At 40.8% G+C, this 19,028-nt stretch overlaps 1 protein-coding gene across 1 annotated transcript in view; it reads right to left on the bottom strand.

Annotated features, from left to right (window-relative positions):
• The window catches only part of EP300 (E1A binding protein p300), a 60,107-nt gene that overhangs the window by 23,273 nt on the left and 17,806 nt on the right, over positions 1–19,028 (bottom strand). Inside the window, exons 3-16 of the mRNA XM_057388925.1 lie at positions 13,921–14,097; positions 11,528–11,789; positions 10,665–10,778; positions 9,527–9,763; positions 7,025–7,118; positions 6,564–6,698; positions 6,074–6,191; positions 5,412–5,586; positions 4,960–5,037; positions 4,072–4,181; positions 3,408–3,563; positions 1,913–2,356; positions 1,242–1,430; positions 196–352 (exon numbers count right to left, since the gene is read on the bottom strand). Of these exons, the coding sequence (XP_057244908.1) occupies positions 196–352; positions 1,242–1,430; positions 1,913–2,356; positions 3,408–3,563; positions 4,072–4,181; positions 4,960–5,037; positions 5,412–5,586; positions 6,074–6,191; positions 6,564–6,698; positions 7,025–7,118; positions 9,527–9,763; positions 10,665–10,778; positions 11,528–11,789; positions 13,921–14,097 (2,446 nt within the window). The remainder of the gene's footprint in view (positions 1–195; positions 353–1,241; positions 1,431–1,912; positions 2,357–3,407; positions 3,564–4,071; positions 4,182–4,959; positions 5,038–5,411; positions 5,587–6,073; positions 6,192–6,563; positions 6,699–7,024; positions 7,119–9,526; positions 9,764–10,664; positions 10,779–11,527; positions 11,790–13,920; positions 14,098–19,028) is intronic.

The following is a 19,028-nucleotide window of genomic DNA, read 5'->3' as shown; positions in this document are numbered from 1 at the left end:
ATTCTAAAGGCTTGAAGAAGTTGCCCAAAGCCAATTATAAGCACATGTACTACTAGATATTTTTGTCCAAAAGCCACAACGAACAATCCATATAAGCCTACTAAGTACTAAAAAGGAAAGCCCAGGTTTTTTCTCCMACAGAGATGTCTGTAGGGAGATGCAGTTAATTTAAGTAAGAACAGTGTTTCTGCTTACTTTTTTTCTTAGACTGCCCAGCTGCTGGAGAAGACTGAGTTGCTGGAGTAGTCGGTCTTTCTTCCCCCTCTGGTACTTCAGTCTTCACTTCAGGTTTCTTCTCTTCTTGCTCCATTGGGTCTGGTTTACATTCCTCCACGACTGGTTCTACTTTAGCCTGGAAAGGAGTTTGGAGCCTGTCATTTATATCTCCTGGGAGCCCACCCATCCACATTTCTGTCCTGAAAATCTATCTGTCATGCTTCCCACCCACTCTTTTATCTCCTTTGTAGTGAAAACTTGCCTAAAACTTGAGCAAATGTGTTAGAATGCATCTTTAAACACTGCAGTAGTAGCAATGATGAGCTGCTAACGAGTTCTGAGATGCAAGTAGACACATGGGTACTTCTCCAGCTCTTCAGGCAGGTCTAACAGTCTCTCATATACCAGAGCTGCCAGGATGATGCGACTGGCACACACACTCCTAGATGTCCTTGTGACAAGTTGTCAAAGCCCAGTAACACAGGCCATCATGTATATATAGAATAATTCAAGTTGGAAAAGACCTTTAAGACTGAGTCCAAYATTAACCTGGCGCTGCCCAGTCCATCACTATGCCCTGTCGTAAAGTGCCACATCTACMCATCTTCTAAATACCTCCATGAATGGKGACTCAACCACTTCCTTGGGCAGCCTGTCAGTGAAGTTTTTCCAAACATCTAATCTAAACTGCCCCAGCACAATCTGAAGCCATTTCCTCTCATCTTAGTATCTGATATTTTAATAGCTGTAGGACTGATCTGAGTGCATTTTCACATCGGCATTTACCAAAGCAAAGCTTCACAACCACAATATAATGGTCCTTCCTGTGGCCACTGGCTTCTACCACAATTTCACCAGAAAACACAGACCCTTCTTTAAGAGTAAGACAAAGAAGACAACAGTCAAAACTGCGGCAGCAACAGTTAACACCTACAGCTCAGSTCTCCCTGAACTCTGGACAGAATGACAGCATCTAGCAATACTAGATGAAGGTATTCTACCCAACATCTGGTTACCAATCTCACCTCAGATTTCTCCTCCATTTGCATCTCTGTTTGTTCTGGTTCCCCTTCTTCCGCTTTAATCTCCATTTTCACTTCCTGCAAAGGTGGCTGCTGCTGCTCTGGAACAGTCTGCTGAGAGTTCACCTCTGTGCTGCTGGTGGATGGGGGGTTGGATACCTGCCCATCAATGCTCACAGCTGGCTGTGAAAGCTGAGGGAMCAAAATACACATTACAAACAGGCTTCTAATGAACTTATTTTTCTTTCTCTAATCTATGTTTTACCTATGCTACATTTCCACCAAGTCTGAAAGTCTTCTATTTGCTTTCCCTGAAGAATACAGAGTCCCACAATCTCAACTATAGGAAAACATGCATCAGAAACATGCACTGGAAAGCCTGGTAGACAGAAAATGACATATTGTTTCCCTGTTGTATACAAGCACCATGCATGTGTAGACATAACCAAAAGCCTCATCCATGTTTCACAGTGAATTTCAAATCATGCACTAGAATTCTGAAAAAGGTGTCCTCTCTGGAAACAACAGATGATCTACAGACTTGTTTTGACATAAAAGGTTATTCTCTAAATACAAAAAAATCCCTATTTTAATATTAAATATGCCAGGAGCACACAACTGAAAATTAGRACTTAAACATTTGCAGGGAAAGCACAATGAAAGTATTTCCTTACAGGTGTTGTGGGATGCTGAGGTTGCAGCGGTGCTGTTGGTGTGGGAACAGATGCAGTCGTGCTTTGTTGTGACAAAGGCTGCTGCTGTTGCTCTGCAGAAGGGGTAACTGGAACTGGAGGCTGGACTTGTGGAGGCAGCTGTGCCTGCGGAGGTGTTGGAGTCTGCCTTTGAGGGGGGTGCATAGTTTGGGACTGTGGTCCAGGTGGCATTGCCTGAGGAGCAGGTGTGGGGGCAGCGGTGGCAGCTGCTGCTGCTACCTGCTGTTGCTGTGATCCCAAGCCTGGGGGTGTGTGGTGAGGTGTTGGGGTTCGGCTAGGTACCGGTGAAGGAGAATTTCGGTGCATGGGAGGCTGTGGAAGAGGTGGGCAGTGAATATGGCTCCCTTGAGAACCTGGAGCCATTGCAGGAGAGTTCACAGGACAGGAAGCGCTGGTCATTTGTGCCTGTTGGAAAACAGGTACACATTTGCAATGATTTAAAATAGAACAGCAAGAGAAATTACTGTCCAATGTCTGCTTTCCCACAGCATACTTTAAAAAATGCAACAAACTATCTGCTTCACTTTTAAAAGCTCTTTCACAAGCAGAAATTTGATTCATTTTGTTCTACACAAACATATGGTTGTTTTATAATTCATTCATATCTCTTAGGGAAGTTTCAAAGGAGTAACCTATACTTGCTGATATATTTAAAGAATGGCACACCTACACTCCAGGTTTGCAAAGCATTTCTTTCTAAAACGGTAGATTTGTATATTTGAATATGGGACAATGCACCACAGTCAAAAACTGCATTCAAATACACTTAGTGTGCCCATGCCTCCACCCCCAAGACTAGAAACTTTTTTTATCATCACAAATAAGTACAGTTTTAAGTCTATCATTATCAAATTACAAAAAAAAAAAAAATTGTATTGGTCAAGATAAAAAACTGTAACTCCACAATAATCTTGCCTGCAAACTAGGAAGAAGCATCAATGAGAAGCAAACTGACGTTCCCTACTTCTTCCTGGCCTGAAAGGTTCTTGCTGAAAAGGGGGAGGGAGAGGACAGAAAGGAAACTGCTAGACTGTAAGTTCAGATATTCAGCAGTGATAACCCTCCTAACCCCCAAAGCCAGCAACACACAGGCCTGGATAGAGGTGCCTTTATATGACTTATTCTGCCACTTTTTAATTTCTCAGGCTCTGCTGCTTCACTGTTCAGCAACAGAATCTTAACTACTGCATGCTGAGTCATAATTTCTTCTTTGCTCCATAAAAACAAAGCTAAACCAATTTCTCTCTAACACTTAAAATTTAAGCCTGAGAAAAAGTCAACAATGTTTTACCATTCTCAGGACTACATAAGGAAAATGAAAAGTCCCAAATGAATTTGGTTGACTATAATTCAAAAAGTCTCTCAAGGAAACAAATTGGTCTCCATACCAACTGAACAAACGTAACCAGTATACCACAAAGCTCACTGACACCACTTCAAGAAATCAGAAACTTACTTGAGAAACTGGTGTCTGATTGCCAGGCTGAGTCATAGGCATGCTCGCTGTGTTCATTCCAGAGGAAGAAGCAGGGAACTGAGTTTGTTGTAGAAACTGATTCTGACCAGAAGGCTGGCCAACTCCCGGTTGCTGCATACGTGAAGGAAATCCCATCTGTTGGAAAAGGAACTCATTTCACACAATGTGCATACACCTTCAAACCATTTTACAAAAAAAACACACAAAACAAAACCAAACAAAAAACCCATGAAAAAACTTYCATCTTGTTGCAGAAATTGATGCTTGCTACTTATCTGTAGGATACAACTCAAAAGCGTCCTTACAGCTCCTCTCAAAAGACAGAATTTATGACGATTTCTCTTAAAAGCTAAGTAAAAGGATATTGATTTCAGACTGGGACTGTGAGTTAAGATTTATTTTTGATTCCTTGCTTCAAGGATGCAACAAAAAGCCACTTCAATTTTTAGGCAATTCTTACTACAAAGATCTAAAGATCAGACAGGCTTTAGAAAAGATGCAAAAGACAGAAACCAAGGGGCCAAGAGAATGAAGAAGTGATGCTTGATTTATTTTTAAATTTCTTTTATTGATTGATTTTAAGGAAACCACAGCAAAGGGAAGCAAACCTGTGAACTCAAGTCTGAAGGGAAGGCACACTGACCTGGTTCATGGCCCCRGCCTGATTTAGCTGTCCAGGGTGCTGAAGAGGAGGGGTTTGTCGGGGTCCCATCGGTGACAGCTGCATGTTCATCTGGCCAAACTGATTCATTCCTGTGGGTTTGTGCCAAAAAACCACTTGTAAACAAAGGCCTGAAATCTCCTTTGGGCACCATTCAACATTTGGAGAAGAAATGCTGCTTCTTTCTTTCTAGTTTTGCTTTCTAGCAATCAGCTTTCAATCAAATATTGCCTTCTATGAACTATTTAAATATAGTGTCCAAGCTACCATACTGTTTCAGAATACAGATCAGCTTTTTCCCCTTCAAAATGTGTGTTATCAAAACTCTGAGAACTACTGTACATGTGACAAATACTGGTTAAGTGTCTCACCTGCTGTTGAAGATCAACTTTCTACAGAAAGTTGCATTATCTTAATATTAGAAATTCACTTAYTGAATCTCAAACTGTTTCTTAAATTGACTATAACACATTTTGAATGTGTAATAAAGGTTCTGCCCTTTTTTCCCGAGCAATAATTCTCATCATATTCCTTCTGTCACAATGYCCTCACCTGAGCTGGCTGGGCTTACCGTGTTTGACTGATTCCACCATTCTATGTACACATGATCAAAGATTTTAAAAGCATTAAGCTTATTATTTAACAAAGCAAGCAGCTAATGTGCAGCTCAAAATCACAAGATGAAATGCTACTAGATACTTTGTTTCATATGCARTTTTTACATTTCATTAAGAGAATAGCTGTCTATATTGTATCATTCTTACATAACTATGTAATAAATATAAAACAGTCTCTGATGCTTCAGTAAGAGCTGCCCAATTCCAAGATTCCTTCAAAAATCACAGCAGCAAATTTTCTTCAAATATTTACCTGGCTGTGCCTGCATGCGGTTCATCATCTGGTTTGGCACATTGGCACGTATCAGGGTTGGATCAGGAAGAGGACCATCTAGAAAAAAGACATTGAAAATCACCTAATTCAGAAGACCACCAGAATTTATCCGCAAAACATTTTAGTGAGAATTGCACATTAAAACTCATGTATAAAAAAATAAATGTACAGAGTACAGTATACCTAAAGTATGAGGCAAACTCAAGCACTGCCTTAAAACGTAAGTACACCTATTGACAGAAATATCCTCTGACTTAAGAGTCAGATTTCAGAAACTGGCGACAAATTTGAAGCATGTTATCAAGGTACAACAATGAACAATAACTCATAAGCAAGTCAGGTATCCATGAATGGCTAAATGGTCGTCAGCCTACTGAAATGACAGTACACGATTTCCTGCATCAGGTAATCAGTAACCCAAAGGTTCTTACTTGCAGACATTCCTGGCTGTGGCTGTCCCATATTGGGCCCTTGATTCATGGAAGCCTGTGGCATGCCCGGAGCATTTGGGATCATATTTTGCTTCTGCAGCCTGGTTCTTCGTTTCTCCTCCAACTCCTTTTGAATCTTGTAGATCTTCTCTGCTAGCAAGTGATAGTACTCTGCCTGTTGGGGAGGTATAAAAGTCAAGAACAGAGATGACACACACATTAAGGAAAAGCAAGGGTCCCAGTGATATAAACTAGCAAAGCATTCTTACACACATTTTGGCTTGGGGTGGGGGGCAGTCTTTCCCTTTTCAGGGACTCAGGAGGACAAAAACGGCCACTGCTAAGGGCACTGCCCTCAACTGTTAGGCCAACACCAGACATTCCTCTTCTTGTGTCCAACACTTCACTGGGACAATCACAGTCAAGAGCTTCAATACTGTTTTTAGGGGACTGTGAGAAGCCTCAGGCATAGCACATCTCAACTCCTGGCACACCCAAGCAGGAGCCTTCAACTGGCTGGTTCCTAGACCTCATCCAGCAACCTCTAAACCCTTGCTTCCTCAGCTTGGGAGTCCCATCTATGCTTCCATTCCTCTTCCTTCCCAATCACTACACTATCAAGGTAGAAATGCAGGACTAGACAACAAGCAATGGCATCTCACCCTGCTGTTTGCTGATTCATACATATCCCCTTCCACTTTCCGAGCATATGCCACCAGATTCTCCATACGTCGATCCTTCAGTGCTGCAGGATCAGGAGTAGGAAATATGGCTTGGACTCTGAGGGGAGAGAAGAAAATATAAAAATAATGCACACAAGTGATTAGAATGTTCCCAGACCAGCATTTAAACCCAGCAGTTTGAATMTAGAGCGGCACGCAAATCTGCTGACAGAATGGAGCACTGCTACTGTTTCCAGGGGTAGATGGCTTGAGTATGGAGTGGGAAACTTCCATGACAACAGCCCCAAACCAGCAGATGCAGCTCCATCTTTTGGGCTTCTGCTTTCTCTTCTCATGCATACTGACCAAATTCACTCCCTGCTCCTCTAGCTCTGCAAGTCAGGCTTCCTTCTGCACCACTGCTGTCCCCAAAATGCCTCTGAGACAGCAATGCACTTAACAGGAGACTGTCTTGATATTAGCTACTCACAATTTATGAACAAGGTGGTTTCGGAGATCCTGAGTAATGTCTTCATGCCACTGCTTTCGAATTCCGGTATTGGATGGTTGAGCTGTTGGCATGGCTCCCAAACTGGCAACATTGGCGCTTTCACTCATCATGGGGCTTCAAAAACAGAGCAAGAATTGAGGGCAAAAGTCTAGCCCCAGCTTAGTCATCTTACTGTCATAGCCTCTTTTAGAATAATGTTAGGACAAAGTGCTAGTTCAGCCATTCCCTAATCAATGGACAAACTGCAGAAATTGCTGCACAGATAMCAAACCACACCACGAAAGAGCGCATGCTGTTCTACCCAAGAATTTGGAAAACTGGAACAGAAGCTACAAAATCCAAAGGGAGAGATAGCCATCAATGACATTTACTCCATTGTTTATGCAAGAAGTGCCATGAGATCAAAACAAAATCACTGGGGTACAAAAGATTCAACTTACTTTTGAGAATTCATGGTTGGATGTAACATTGAGTCAGGCAGCAGATTTGGGGGTTGAACCCCTACGCCTCCATTCACTCCCATAGGATTTGCAGCTAGAAAACAGAAGAATACAAAAAAAATGAAGACCCCACCTACCATGCAAAACCATTAATGGTTCAACAATAACAAGGATCTAGACTTTTGTGAAGRAAATTTAATTACTTGTTGCTCTCTTCACCCTTTTTCTTAAACAAACTTCGAAAATGCCTGAGGCACAGCACTGGTGACCTCCAAGTGAAGCATCAATCCCATAACTCCTCTGTGTATCTTCCTGAACTTATCAACAAACAAGCAATTTAAATTCACTGCAAACATTATGTCCCAGACTCCTTCCCTGTAACTCTCTAACTAAAGATTCCAACCACTTCTGCTTTTTTTGTTTAGAAGCAGTTGGGGTTTTTGTCATTCAGAAGCTTAGGATATATATTCACAAAGGCTTCAGAAACTCAGAACATCAGCTGCCACTGACACCAGACAAGGTCCCCTCTCACCCAGTCCACACTTAATGATGCTACAACTAACTCAAACACTTGTAAGAAGGAAAATCTGACAATCCTTTCCAGGAAACACCTTTAATTTATTATGTAACAAAAACTGATTTTTTTTAATCACACCAGATCTTAATCACCATAAAAAGTGCCTATTTTCTTCCCACAATACAGTTACATCTCAAATAGTAAAGAAAAATGCAGCATATTTCTTTCTGGAGCTTCAAAACAGATCACTTTGTGAAGCTGGAAGCATCATGAAAGCCATTACCAAGCTTCACTGGTATTTAGGACACATGAATCCTACAGAATCCRTATTCCAGGCAAAATCACACCTTGCATAAGAGAGACACTGGAATTAAGTATATCAAGCCTAATATATGCCCCTAATATCACAGACAAGTTTTTCACAGATTTTTGATAAATCTGTTCCAAATGTCCCTTTTCTTAGTCCTTATCTTCTTCCCAAATCCACATTCCCATCTGAGAGCACACGGTATGCAAGACATCTGTAAACCTTTACCTTACCTCTTCYTTTTTCAACTGTCAAAACTCATGATTTGTTTGAGCCACTTAGGACTTCAATTTTTTCACACAGCAGTCCTCATCAAAATACTACTGTTTCTCCTAAACTAGCCCTGTTGTCCTCTAGGCCATGACCTGGTAATTCATATCTCACCTGCTGTAATTCCCTCCATAGCCACCTGTTCCTAATAAGGAACCAAATCAAAAGTCTACACTCTCTATGCTTGTCCTTTCTGCATTAAGTTGCAGTTCTTCACTCTCCAAGAACTGCTTCAATCCCATTTCATTAGATTTTTTAGCAATTCTACAAGGAATGCCCATTGTTCTGCAAGGAATGCACAGGCCAAACACTATAAGTAATTACATATATTAAAAAATATTAATCATTTTGCTATACAAAACACACTAAGGCACAACAGAAAACCTTATTCTTTTAATCTAATTGTTTTAAGACTAAGTTCTCAGGACCCTTGCCCTTTCTTCTATTTTTACACACTGCAAGGTAAAGTTTTAGCAAATCATATGCAATCCATGAGGGCCAGTCATCTCATTAACAAGTTTACTCTACTGACTACCCAACAGCCTTTTCCTGTGTAACTCATAAGCAGCATTCCATTTGCAGAGGAAAGTAGCAGTTGGTTGCAGGCTGCAGTTYATGTGTTTCTGCATCAATCTCTCCTTCTCCATACAAGCTTGTCATAAGCATATAGGCAGCATCACTGTAATCCCATATAGGCTTGTGATAAATCACTACCAGCTCTTCTTTCCTCTTTTCCGTTAAAAAAACCACATTTACTTACGCAACTCAAGCAAACAGATAGGAATAAGATGTAATCTCAAACGATCAAACTTAAAGATTTGGTGGTTAAAGGTGACTTCATTTGACACCAGTGATAGACARGTTCCAATTAACTGCACTTCAAATTGAAATTCTTCCCCAGTCTTGCAGTRTGGGATCACATGACAAGATTCAGAGAGGATGTCAGTTATTCACTATTTTTCATTTTTTAAACAAACATTACATACCTGTGATACAAATGTAAAATGCTGTAGTCTGAGTGACAAGGAAGTACACTTGAATGCTGCCATTCCAATGCAGCATATCCAATTAAAAACCCCCCAATAGCCCAAAACTGACATTACAGTACAATTATAAAGCTAAAAGGAAAAAAAAAAAAAAAGCCTTGGAAAACTGATTCTCAAAAAATACAGTTTTTCTAAAGAAATTAGTTTTCCCAGAGAACTTGTTTTCCCAGAGACAGCACCTGGGCCCTCTAATGTTCCCATTCCACAAAGTAGCTTGCTATTTCAAGTCTAAAATACTGCAAAGCCCTGCCTTTTGMAAATTAACCAGCAGTATTAAGCTAGCAGGTTGAGAGAATTTGCATTAGATGTAGAATGGGAAAGTGACCKGTAGTTTGCATTTTAACACTAATAGATAAACTTACTCATAGGATTCATAGGGCGGAGACCCTGGGGTGACTGTCCCTGCTGCTGATTCTTCACTTGAGCCTGTGGCTGTGTCTGCATCTGGTTCCCCTGATAGGTCAGTCCGAGGGCTGCGTAGGCTCTCTCGATGGAGCTGGGGTCTATCTGACTGGTTGTGTTTATGCTGGGTGTAGTCTGTTGTCCCACGCCCACAGAGCCAGTATTGGCAAGTCCAACTGCAGCTCCGCCCAGCAGTGCTGCAAGAGACACAGGGAGTTAGAGAGGGCAGCAAAACGCATACAGAGAGGCCCACCAACACAGGGACAAACAGCACACTAGTTGCTCAGAACTAAGACATCTCCTAGAAGCACAAAGGGAAATAGATCTGGAAAACCTGTCACAAAATAAAGAGAAGTTTTGACCCAACCAACCAATCCAACAACATGCTGTTTGCTTTTGAGCTGCTCAGAGGAAATCCCTCTCTTAAGTATTTAGGGCACATCTGCTTGCTTCAAACTGAAAACAGAGGCACAGCATGTCACAGAGGCTAAAGGCAGAAGGGTACATATAGCTCTCYGCCTGCCACTGTCATGTCTTTTTTGCCCTTTTTGGTTTTTTTTGTTTTCTTAAACCAAGAAACAGCACAATTAATCATGAGAAGAGCCCACAGTAACATTAAAGAAAAGAGGAAAAAAAAAAACATACAGGTAACACAATGGCAAAAATCTTGTCAAGCATTTTGGCAGGGAGACCAAGAGGACACAAAGAGAAAGGGGAAGTGACATCTGATGCAAACAAGGAATGAAGACAGAACGAAGTATCAGGGCTCAAATGACACAATGTGCGTGTRTTTGCACATCTGTCTCCAGAAACTGCCCAGCTGGAAAAAGCAGTAATAAAAAGACAAACATTTGGTTRAAGAGAGCTGTGGTTTGTTCATCCTTAACACTCTCTTGACAGAAAAATATAATAAAGTTAGAAAGCTTTCATAAACATTAGCAATCAGAGCCAGAGAAATATTCTGAGATGAAAACAAGAGGAAAATCACATTAACATGCTCCCAGGCTTGAAAGCATCACCACATGGGTACAAGGATGTTTAACTCCCAACGTGCATCTTACGGTTTATTCAATACCCAGAATTTCCCAGTAGACTTACATTGCTGATTTCTTTTGTCCCCAGCATTTTTGAGAGGCAAACATACAGGACAATCATGTCTTGTACAATTCTTCCAGTGTGAGATGATTTGTCGGGAAGACGCGCAATGTGCCACTAAGAAAGAGAAGTGATGAAAAATGYTTACAAACTACTGCCAGTATCCCCACATGGTCAACACAAACTGGGTAGAGACCAGCCTTTTCCTTCAGGGCACACATCTATATCAGCACAAGTCAACAAAGTATTATTTTAAATARTTCAGCACTAACTAGCCCTGAAAATGTAGCTAGATAACTTTTGGTATCTCAACCAAAGCCTACTCAATAACCCCATGTCATATACCCAAGCCTGTGTCTCCCCGGCTTGAAGGATAACTCCATATGGCTCAGGCATCAGGCACACCGGGCCAAGCAACTGAGATGTTAACAACTGGCACAATCCAGATGAGCCTAGGCTATCAAAAAGGGAGACTACATTTTAGTAGGACAGAGAGGTTGAGAGTGCCAGCAGCAGTCAAATTCATGGCTAGGCATTCTTCGAGATTCATCTCTTCAGTTTAAGGGAGACAAGTAGACTCCTGTTTGCAGATTCCTGCTTTGTGTCTCCCTTTAAAAAAAAGCAGCATCCAAAAGATCTTACAGTGAGTTACAAAGTTAGGCAAAAGATTTTTACTCATCTCTTTRTTGTATCTTGTCCCTCTAATTTGCCTAAACTTTAGAGGCTCAGAAGTTGCTCACAATTCCCATTCTCAAGCAGACAGAATTTTTTCAAATTATTTCCCAGGTGACCACTGGTCAATCTCTTTCTAGGAGCCCTTCCCCCTAAAACACTTGCCTCATCTACATCACAAGCCCCCCACTTACCCTGGCAAGATTTGCCAGCCTGACAGTGTGTCATGTGGTTCAAGACATTCTTCATGGTTCGGCAATGCGGGAGGTTGCACTGTCGCACCTCCCCGTTGGCCTGTTCTCGACGCTGACACTTGTGAGCATGTAAGAGGAGAACGAGTTGCTGCTGAATGAGTTTGCGCTTTTCTGGATCTGCTGTCGGTGCTCCAGACCCCATTCCTTGAGAAGCCGCTGGCCCCATCCCAGCTTGCTGAACCTGGGGAGCCTGTTGCTGGCTCTAAAGAAGATGGAAAATAAATTCCCAGAATTAAATCTGTTTTTGAAAACAATTCAATTAGCAAGTAAACAGCAACACAAGGAAAAAAYCCAAGAAGAAAAATGACTACTACATTCTATGATTAAGGAAATGGCCCACCTATGCGTACTCATAAAAATGCCTCTTAGCAACAGTCCTGGCAATGCTCTTGCCGACCACAATTTCCTCCTCGTATCACTCTATTAGTCCTAGCTCTTGCCTTATCAATGGCCAGCAGACCTTTGCACATGCTCACAGATTAATTTGCAGTGCTAGACCAACCAGAAAAAATTAGTAGTATTTAGATCTCAAATCTCCTCATTTTGGAGGCTAAAAAGTTGTATCCACAATTCTTGCRTTACTGGAAGAAAGCAAATTTAAGAGTGAATAAAGATTTCTCCCTCAGTATAAGGTGTCTCAAGTTGACTGCTCCTAGAAAAGGAGAAAGGGTAGTTCTGGGAAACTTAGCATTTTTCCATCAGCAAACTTGCACACAGGCATTCAAAACAAGCATCTCCTAGTCTCTGCCAGAGATGAAGCACAACTTCAAGATAATAAACACCACAGAACTAATGCCAGGTATGGCAACATAYGGCTTGTCTCCTCTGCTTCTGTTAATTTTTTCAGAACCCTTTGTATTCCCTTCAGTTGACATTTGAAAAAATAAGAGTAAATAAGAGAGGCTCAGGTACTCTCTGTTGCTTGTACCACTTCAGTTCAACAGACTTCAGTTTCTCACTCTTCACAGAGATTTTAGAGGATATTTTTGGAGATGTCCAGATCTTCAGACCTCAGCTACCTGTATTCCTAAACACCAGTTCTCCTGTAGCTCTTGACTATCAGTATTAACCTTTCATTTTACAAGGAGATTTCACAAATTAGTCAGGCCCTCAGGGTTTGCACATGTTCCAATATGACCATAACTGCCTTGCTTGCAGCCTGGCATTCTAAACAACAACTGAGAGAGCAACTTTAAATTCCTAGGTTCAGCTGGGTACCAGTTCAAAAGAGTTAAATGCTCTGCACTGAACACAAGCTTGACAGCTGGGGTTCTGACCAAGTTTTGGCTGCTTTTTCATTGATTCATACAACCAACTGGTTTGCTCGTTCTTCCAATGTTTCATGCTCAATTTAAAAAACACTAAATAAAACTCACAGGATTGAGCTCTTTTTAATTTAAAGGTACTAAAGTTAACTGGAAATGGTTTTTCAGCAACAGTTAGTAAGATCAACAGACTGACCCTCCCAGGGGATGTGTGGGAGTAGAATTTGAAGCACAGAGAAACACAACCTACATTCAGAAATGGGAACATTTCCTAAATTATAAAAAATATGTATCTATAGGGGAAAAAAACCTGCAAGACATGTTGCATGTCATACCCCTAACCAATTTAAACTTTGAAAACTATCAGGCATCAGYGCTAAGCTCAAGCCAGGGAATCTATTGTTAAGGCATGTAGTGAGGCACTGGCATTTACACACTTGGGTCATCCACTTATCCCATATCACTTCCCCTTTCCTTAAGACCTGCTGCAATAAAAGTGTGGAGGTAAATGGGAAAGGCACCAGGGCTATTGCARTTGCCAAGGAATCATCTCCAGCATTAGGATAGCTGTGCGTGTTCATGTAATTCACAACAAGAATGAACACATGGCTGGGGCTTCTAAGCCCTATTACAGRTAATATTTGTTTGAGAAGTGACACTTTCCCAAAAGCATCAGTGAGTACAAGCAGGTAAACAATTCTCCAGAGACACTCTGAGAAGGAGGGGTCAATACAGCAACAACAAAAGAAGGGATGGGAGAGGAGAGCAGAGGTGTCCAAACAGGTGGTAAAGCTCACTTCAGTTAAGGAGCTCCATATCAGTTTCCCTGTTAACAGGGTTTGAAGGGCAAAGAGTGAACATGTAGTTTATCAATATAGAAAGCCCAACTCAGCCCTCTCAATCATATCAATCTTAGGAGTTGAAACAAATGCATCTTGCGTGGTTTCAGAGCACATATTGACACTGAGTGTGACAACTGCCAAAAAGTAAAACGTCAGAAGACCAGGACATATTGCTCTTCTTTAATCCATCACAACATTTTCTTAAGATACCTTTCATTCTACTTACCATGTTAGGCATTCCTGCCCCAGGAACCGGCTTCTTGTCCATTGGAAACTGTGGTAAGCTATTCTGCAGTCCAGCTTTATTCTGCATCTGAGGCCCAAGTCCACTGGCTCCAATCTGCTGCCCAGTATTTTGACTATAGGGCTGGCCGTAAGGGCTGGGATTGTTCATCATTCCCATCTAGGAATTAAAATGGTAAGATGTTCAAGTAAGATAGCTTAAGTTCACAATGCAAAAGGCAAATTTATACTTCAGAGAAGCAAGAGTGGTAACAGCCATGAGCCAGCTGCAATACAATACTGATCCACATGCTTCCCCTGCTCCTTCATGTTYATGGATTTACCCATCACACAACATTAACTCCTCAACTAGACAGTTCTTGTAAACACAACAAAGCCAACTTAGAAATCTTTGAGATCCGACTGGACAGAAGTGGCCTGATTATTTCTTTATAAAATATTTGGTTCAACAGATTTCTCGTTTCATCTTTCTGAATAAGAAATTTGTACCATGGACTACATAATTCTTCCAGACTTGAGTTCAACTCGCCGCATTTGTGCAGGCTCCAAACGGCGACAAATACCATCTTCATTCATTTCAGCAGAGTTTATCCCAAAAACATCCTACCCAACTGCTAGCACTCCTGCAGCTCCTCTCCAGCTGGGTGCAACAATGCATGTCTGCATTAACAGCACACAAACACTTTCCATTTAAGAATACACCACAGTCACAGGTAATATCTCATAGCCACGCTCACTTGCAGTCAGTACTGGAGGTCACAGAGAACAGGCAGAAACTCCACAAACAAAACAAATCTACCGAACCATTAAGTTACAGGGGAAATAGATTCATATTTCATACAAGCCATATGCATATTCAAAAGTTTTAGCATGCTAGAATATACCGTCCGCTGTCTTGGAACATCCAGAACCTAAAGAACAAGGAACAAGCTTGCCAATAAAGTAGTTTATCCTCTGACATTTTTTTCCATTCCTTGCATTCTTATCTATTTTCCATGGGAAATCTGGCCTTCTAGGACCAAAAGAACTAGACACAGAGGATGAGAAAAACTGGASATTTTTGTTAAGATTACCAAGTTTTCACCATTACTCAGGAAGGATCCTTAAGGAGCCATAACTCATAAAAACAAGATTTAAAGAGCTGTGTTGTTTCAACTCACATTAGCATTTGACTAGACAATCTTCAGTCTCCTTGATGCTCTTTGGTTCAAAGCATTTTCTTGCATTTAAAGAACATAACTCCTATGGTAGGCTTGTTTCTAATCACCTCTACATTTATTCTCWAAACAGTCTCTCCTAGCAGAAACACCTTGTTTCTGCTCACCAAGCTTCCTCAACCTGAACTAGAAGTAACCAACATGCCCTGAGATTACCTGCAACTAGTCACACTTGCCTTTTTTAAGCTGTAACAACCTCCAGTCCAGTATAATAGCTTTCAATTTTCATTCACAAAATAAGGCAGTATCAAACTCAAGCTACAGGAAAAGGAATACAAAATTCACTAAAGAACCTGCCACTTTAGACACATGATATTCACAAGTGATTTCACTTGAAGACAGCCCCCCCTCCTCCACACATAAGCAATAACCACAATCATACAGCAGTAATTCATTAGAGAGCAATGAAAAAAATCTCTACACATGGCAGAAAAACAAACTATGTAATGATCAGACAGAACTAAAAGCTTTCCTTTCCATTACCATGTCTTGATCACAATGAATACATCTATGGTGACCAATAAAGCAGCTGCTGCCAAAACTAGGACCCAAAGCCATCCTTCCTCTCCCTCAGAAGACTGGTTATATCTTATGTGCAAGTTGTGCAGCAGGTAAAAGGAGAAGGAAAGTGTAAGGAGTCAGAAAACACATTTTCAGAAATATTCCCCATCATCATTGCTACCTCAAACTGACCAACAGGTTTTCAAGGCTTAGTRAAGACCTGATAGTGAGAATTAGTCCCTTAAGAAAACAAACTATGTTTTTCTGTAGGATAGCCTGATCCTTTTGGCTCCAGACAGAGTTTTGAAAGCATCCCCAAAAACTTAAGTTTTTGTGCAAAGTTTTYGAGTTCATTAACAATCATAGCTCCTACAGTCAGTTGACATCTGAGATTACACTAAAGCACAGACTRTGCAGGCCATCATTTTCACCAGCCCCACTTGACTTCTGTAACTTATGCTGCTACCAACCTTAAAAAAACACAAACAAACAARCCAACCAAAAAATTCAGATTTAAAGGCTGAAAGCACATTTTCACAATGTGGTGTTATAACGAGAAATCAAGATGCCCAACTCAGACAACTGGAGAYTTCACACACTGGTAACAAATGATTCAGAAAAACTGTGGCCTTGTGAGGCAGCTCTGTCCTGACTGCAGAGTGAGAAAACCAAACCTAGACCAAAAAAACCCACTTTTGCTATCTCACCCCTAACAGCTTGCTAATCAAACTCAGATGAGTTACTCACCAAGCCAATCAATATTTATATTTGCAACAAAGCTGGACAAAAACTTTAAGTGAAGCATCTGACTTTTTCAAATTAGTAATCAAGTCGGCTCAGCACAAGGATGTCTGATGCTTTCTCAAGCATCAGCCACTGGCACTGTTTGGGGTGCAAGACCAGTCCCCTCCAACAAGGCTCTCTCCATGGSAGAAATGAGGTTCCCCTCCCTCACACTGAACCAAGGACCTGGCAGCAGAACACTATATATCCAGCTGAGCCCAGCTGCTCCTTACAGGGGGAATATCTTCCCATTTCAGGTTACAGGAAAGGCAAAGTCCAGAGAAGTTCAGGCCAGGGTGATAGGCAAGGACACCAAACTGACTCAAAGCCAGACACTCAAGCAATGCCTAAGATCCTAAAAACCAAATACCTCAAGGTCTCCTGGAACAAATCAGCAGCCATTAACTGATCCAGGTGAGACAAACACCTGCCAGGTTCTCAGGTGAACATCACAGCAATGCCCCCCAGTTCTGTCATCTCAGACTAACCTGACACTAACCACCTGCATGAGACTTGCACACRAGGAAGAGCAGACAGAAATCCAATTCACAGTAAAGAAGAAAACAAGGAAGATCATAAAATGATGATAGGCAGTTAATGGCAAAGGGAATCTCAAATGATTCTACTTTCTACATAAACAACAGAAAACAACTTGACTTTCCTGCCTCCAATGGAAGCAATGGCCATTTAGTACCAGAATGGTGAAAGGTRTGCATCAATTACCATGGATCACATGAACTCAAGAAACATCCTAGTCTACACACAGCATCAGATAGGGCTGTTCAGATACTCCCCCCACCTAAGAGCAGTAACTACAAAAGCAGAGGAAATTCGCCAAGGTTTTGTTCTAATGCCATGAAACACGCATCTTCAGTTCAGAACAAGGTCAAGTAACTAACTCCGATTGTACTTTCACTGTTAATATAGAGCAGAAATTGTTGAGGACTACCTGCTACAGGTATGCACATAGACAATGCAAATATTTTATTGCTCCTCTATAAAAACAACTGCTTCAGTAACAATCCAGTATTTGAAAGACATCTAGATAATAACAGCAGTATTGAACCATGACCAGCTTTTAGATTGCAAAGATWATTATATGCATGGAGAAGTAACCAAGTAGAATGAAGTTTTAGTAACATTCTTTCAAAGAATCCAGCATTCATAGTATCAACTATGTACGTCTATCAGGGAACTTCAGTGCACCGACTAGCTTGAGGCTATACTGATGGTATCTAGTATCTTTCTGTACCCACATGTTCACAAGTGAAGTTAATTAACTTCCCCAAARAGGAAATTTAGTCAATTTGAGCTGAATCTTTACAAACAAGAATTTACTGTACCTCACTTCCTAGTGCCATTCTACTGACTGAGAATTACTGAACTCAGGCATACCCTAACTACATTTTGCCAGTGGTGTCTGCTGCATTCTTTCCAAGGACTGTTATTATTATCCTTTGCACTTAACTGCATAATATTTTAAGATACCTATTTCAAGACACCAGCATTATGTCACTGCTACTTCTGCAAGGGACTCCCCAGGCCAATCCACAAATWTAGACTCCAAGTCTTCACTGCTTCATTTTCCCCTCATAAACAAACATTCCTCTCTTACTCTGGAATAAAGTGAGCAATTACTTTTTTTTTCCACCTTACCATCTATCTGTTTAAAATGAGAGATTGAAGATGTCACCCATAAATTCTGAAATTAGCTAAGAAAAATAAAGGCATCATATATTCCTTAGTGTTAGCATATTCAATCTCTTCAACTTCGGACAGAAATTTATCATTATGAAATTTCTTATTGTTCTACTTAGAGAAAGTTAAGGMSATTCTGACGAATTATGTTTTCCTTGGTAAAATATTGCCATTGAATCTTCTTAACAGGGGTTAAACTGGTAACGCCAATAATAGCAGAGAGCCTTGTACATACTCAAAGAGTAAACCAAATGACAAAGAATTACTACTGGAACTAAACATTTCAAGTGAAATGCTCACATAGCAGAGGAAGTAGTAATGCCCTTACTAATCTGAACTGCCCACACATCCACTTCATTACTGGAATAAGGGAACATTTCTTGAATCAGGCAGAGAGGAAATGTAAATGACCCGAAGGTCAGGTGAACTTCATCACTCTGTGATAGAGCACTGCTATGACAAATATATACAGCAMCTTATACACAGCATACCCTCTCCTCCCCTCATACAAGGCTGGACAGCTAAGACCTTAACGGGGCACACTCAACAAAACCCAGTGGAAGAAAAAAACAAAGGCTTTAACGAGATAAAACTCCAAGTGAAGAATGGTTCAAAACAGGAAGCATGAATTAGCTTTTAGCAAATTTAAGCTCTSTAATAAGTTACCTGTTCTCATTTAAATCAAAGCTGTAAAATTACCTAGTGAAACAAAACACCTGAAAAATACTCAAATGATGAAAGAATCCAAGCATTACGAACAATTTCCAAAACAMTATTTTGAGAGTAAAAGGCATGTCTGTTTTCCTCCTAACTTGCACAAAACCAAGCACACAGAAAACAAAAACTATTCAATAAACCAAAACTTGTTACAATTCCATCCCCTCCAAACTTC

The sequence above is a fragment of the Malurus melanocephalus genome, unplaced genomic scaffold (assembly GCF_030028575.1).
Source record: "Malurus melanocephalus ecotype Western Australia unplaced genomic scaffold, MMel_1.1 scaffold_17, whole genome shotgun sequence".
Lineage (NCBI taxonomy): Eukaryota > Metazoa > Chordata > Aves > Passeriformes > Maluridae > Malurus > Malurus melanocephalus.
Note: the sequence above shows the minus strand (reverse complement) of the source record. Positions and strands in the feature narration are given on the sequence as shown.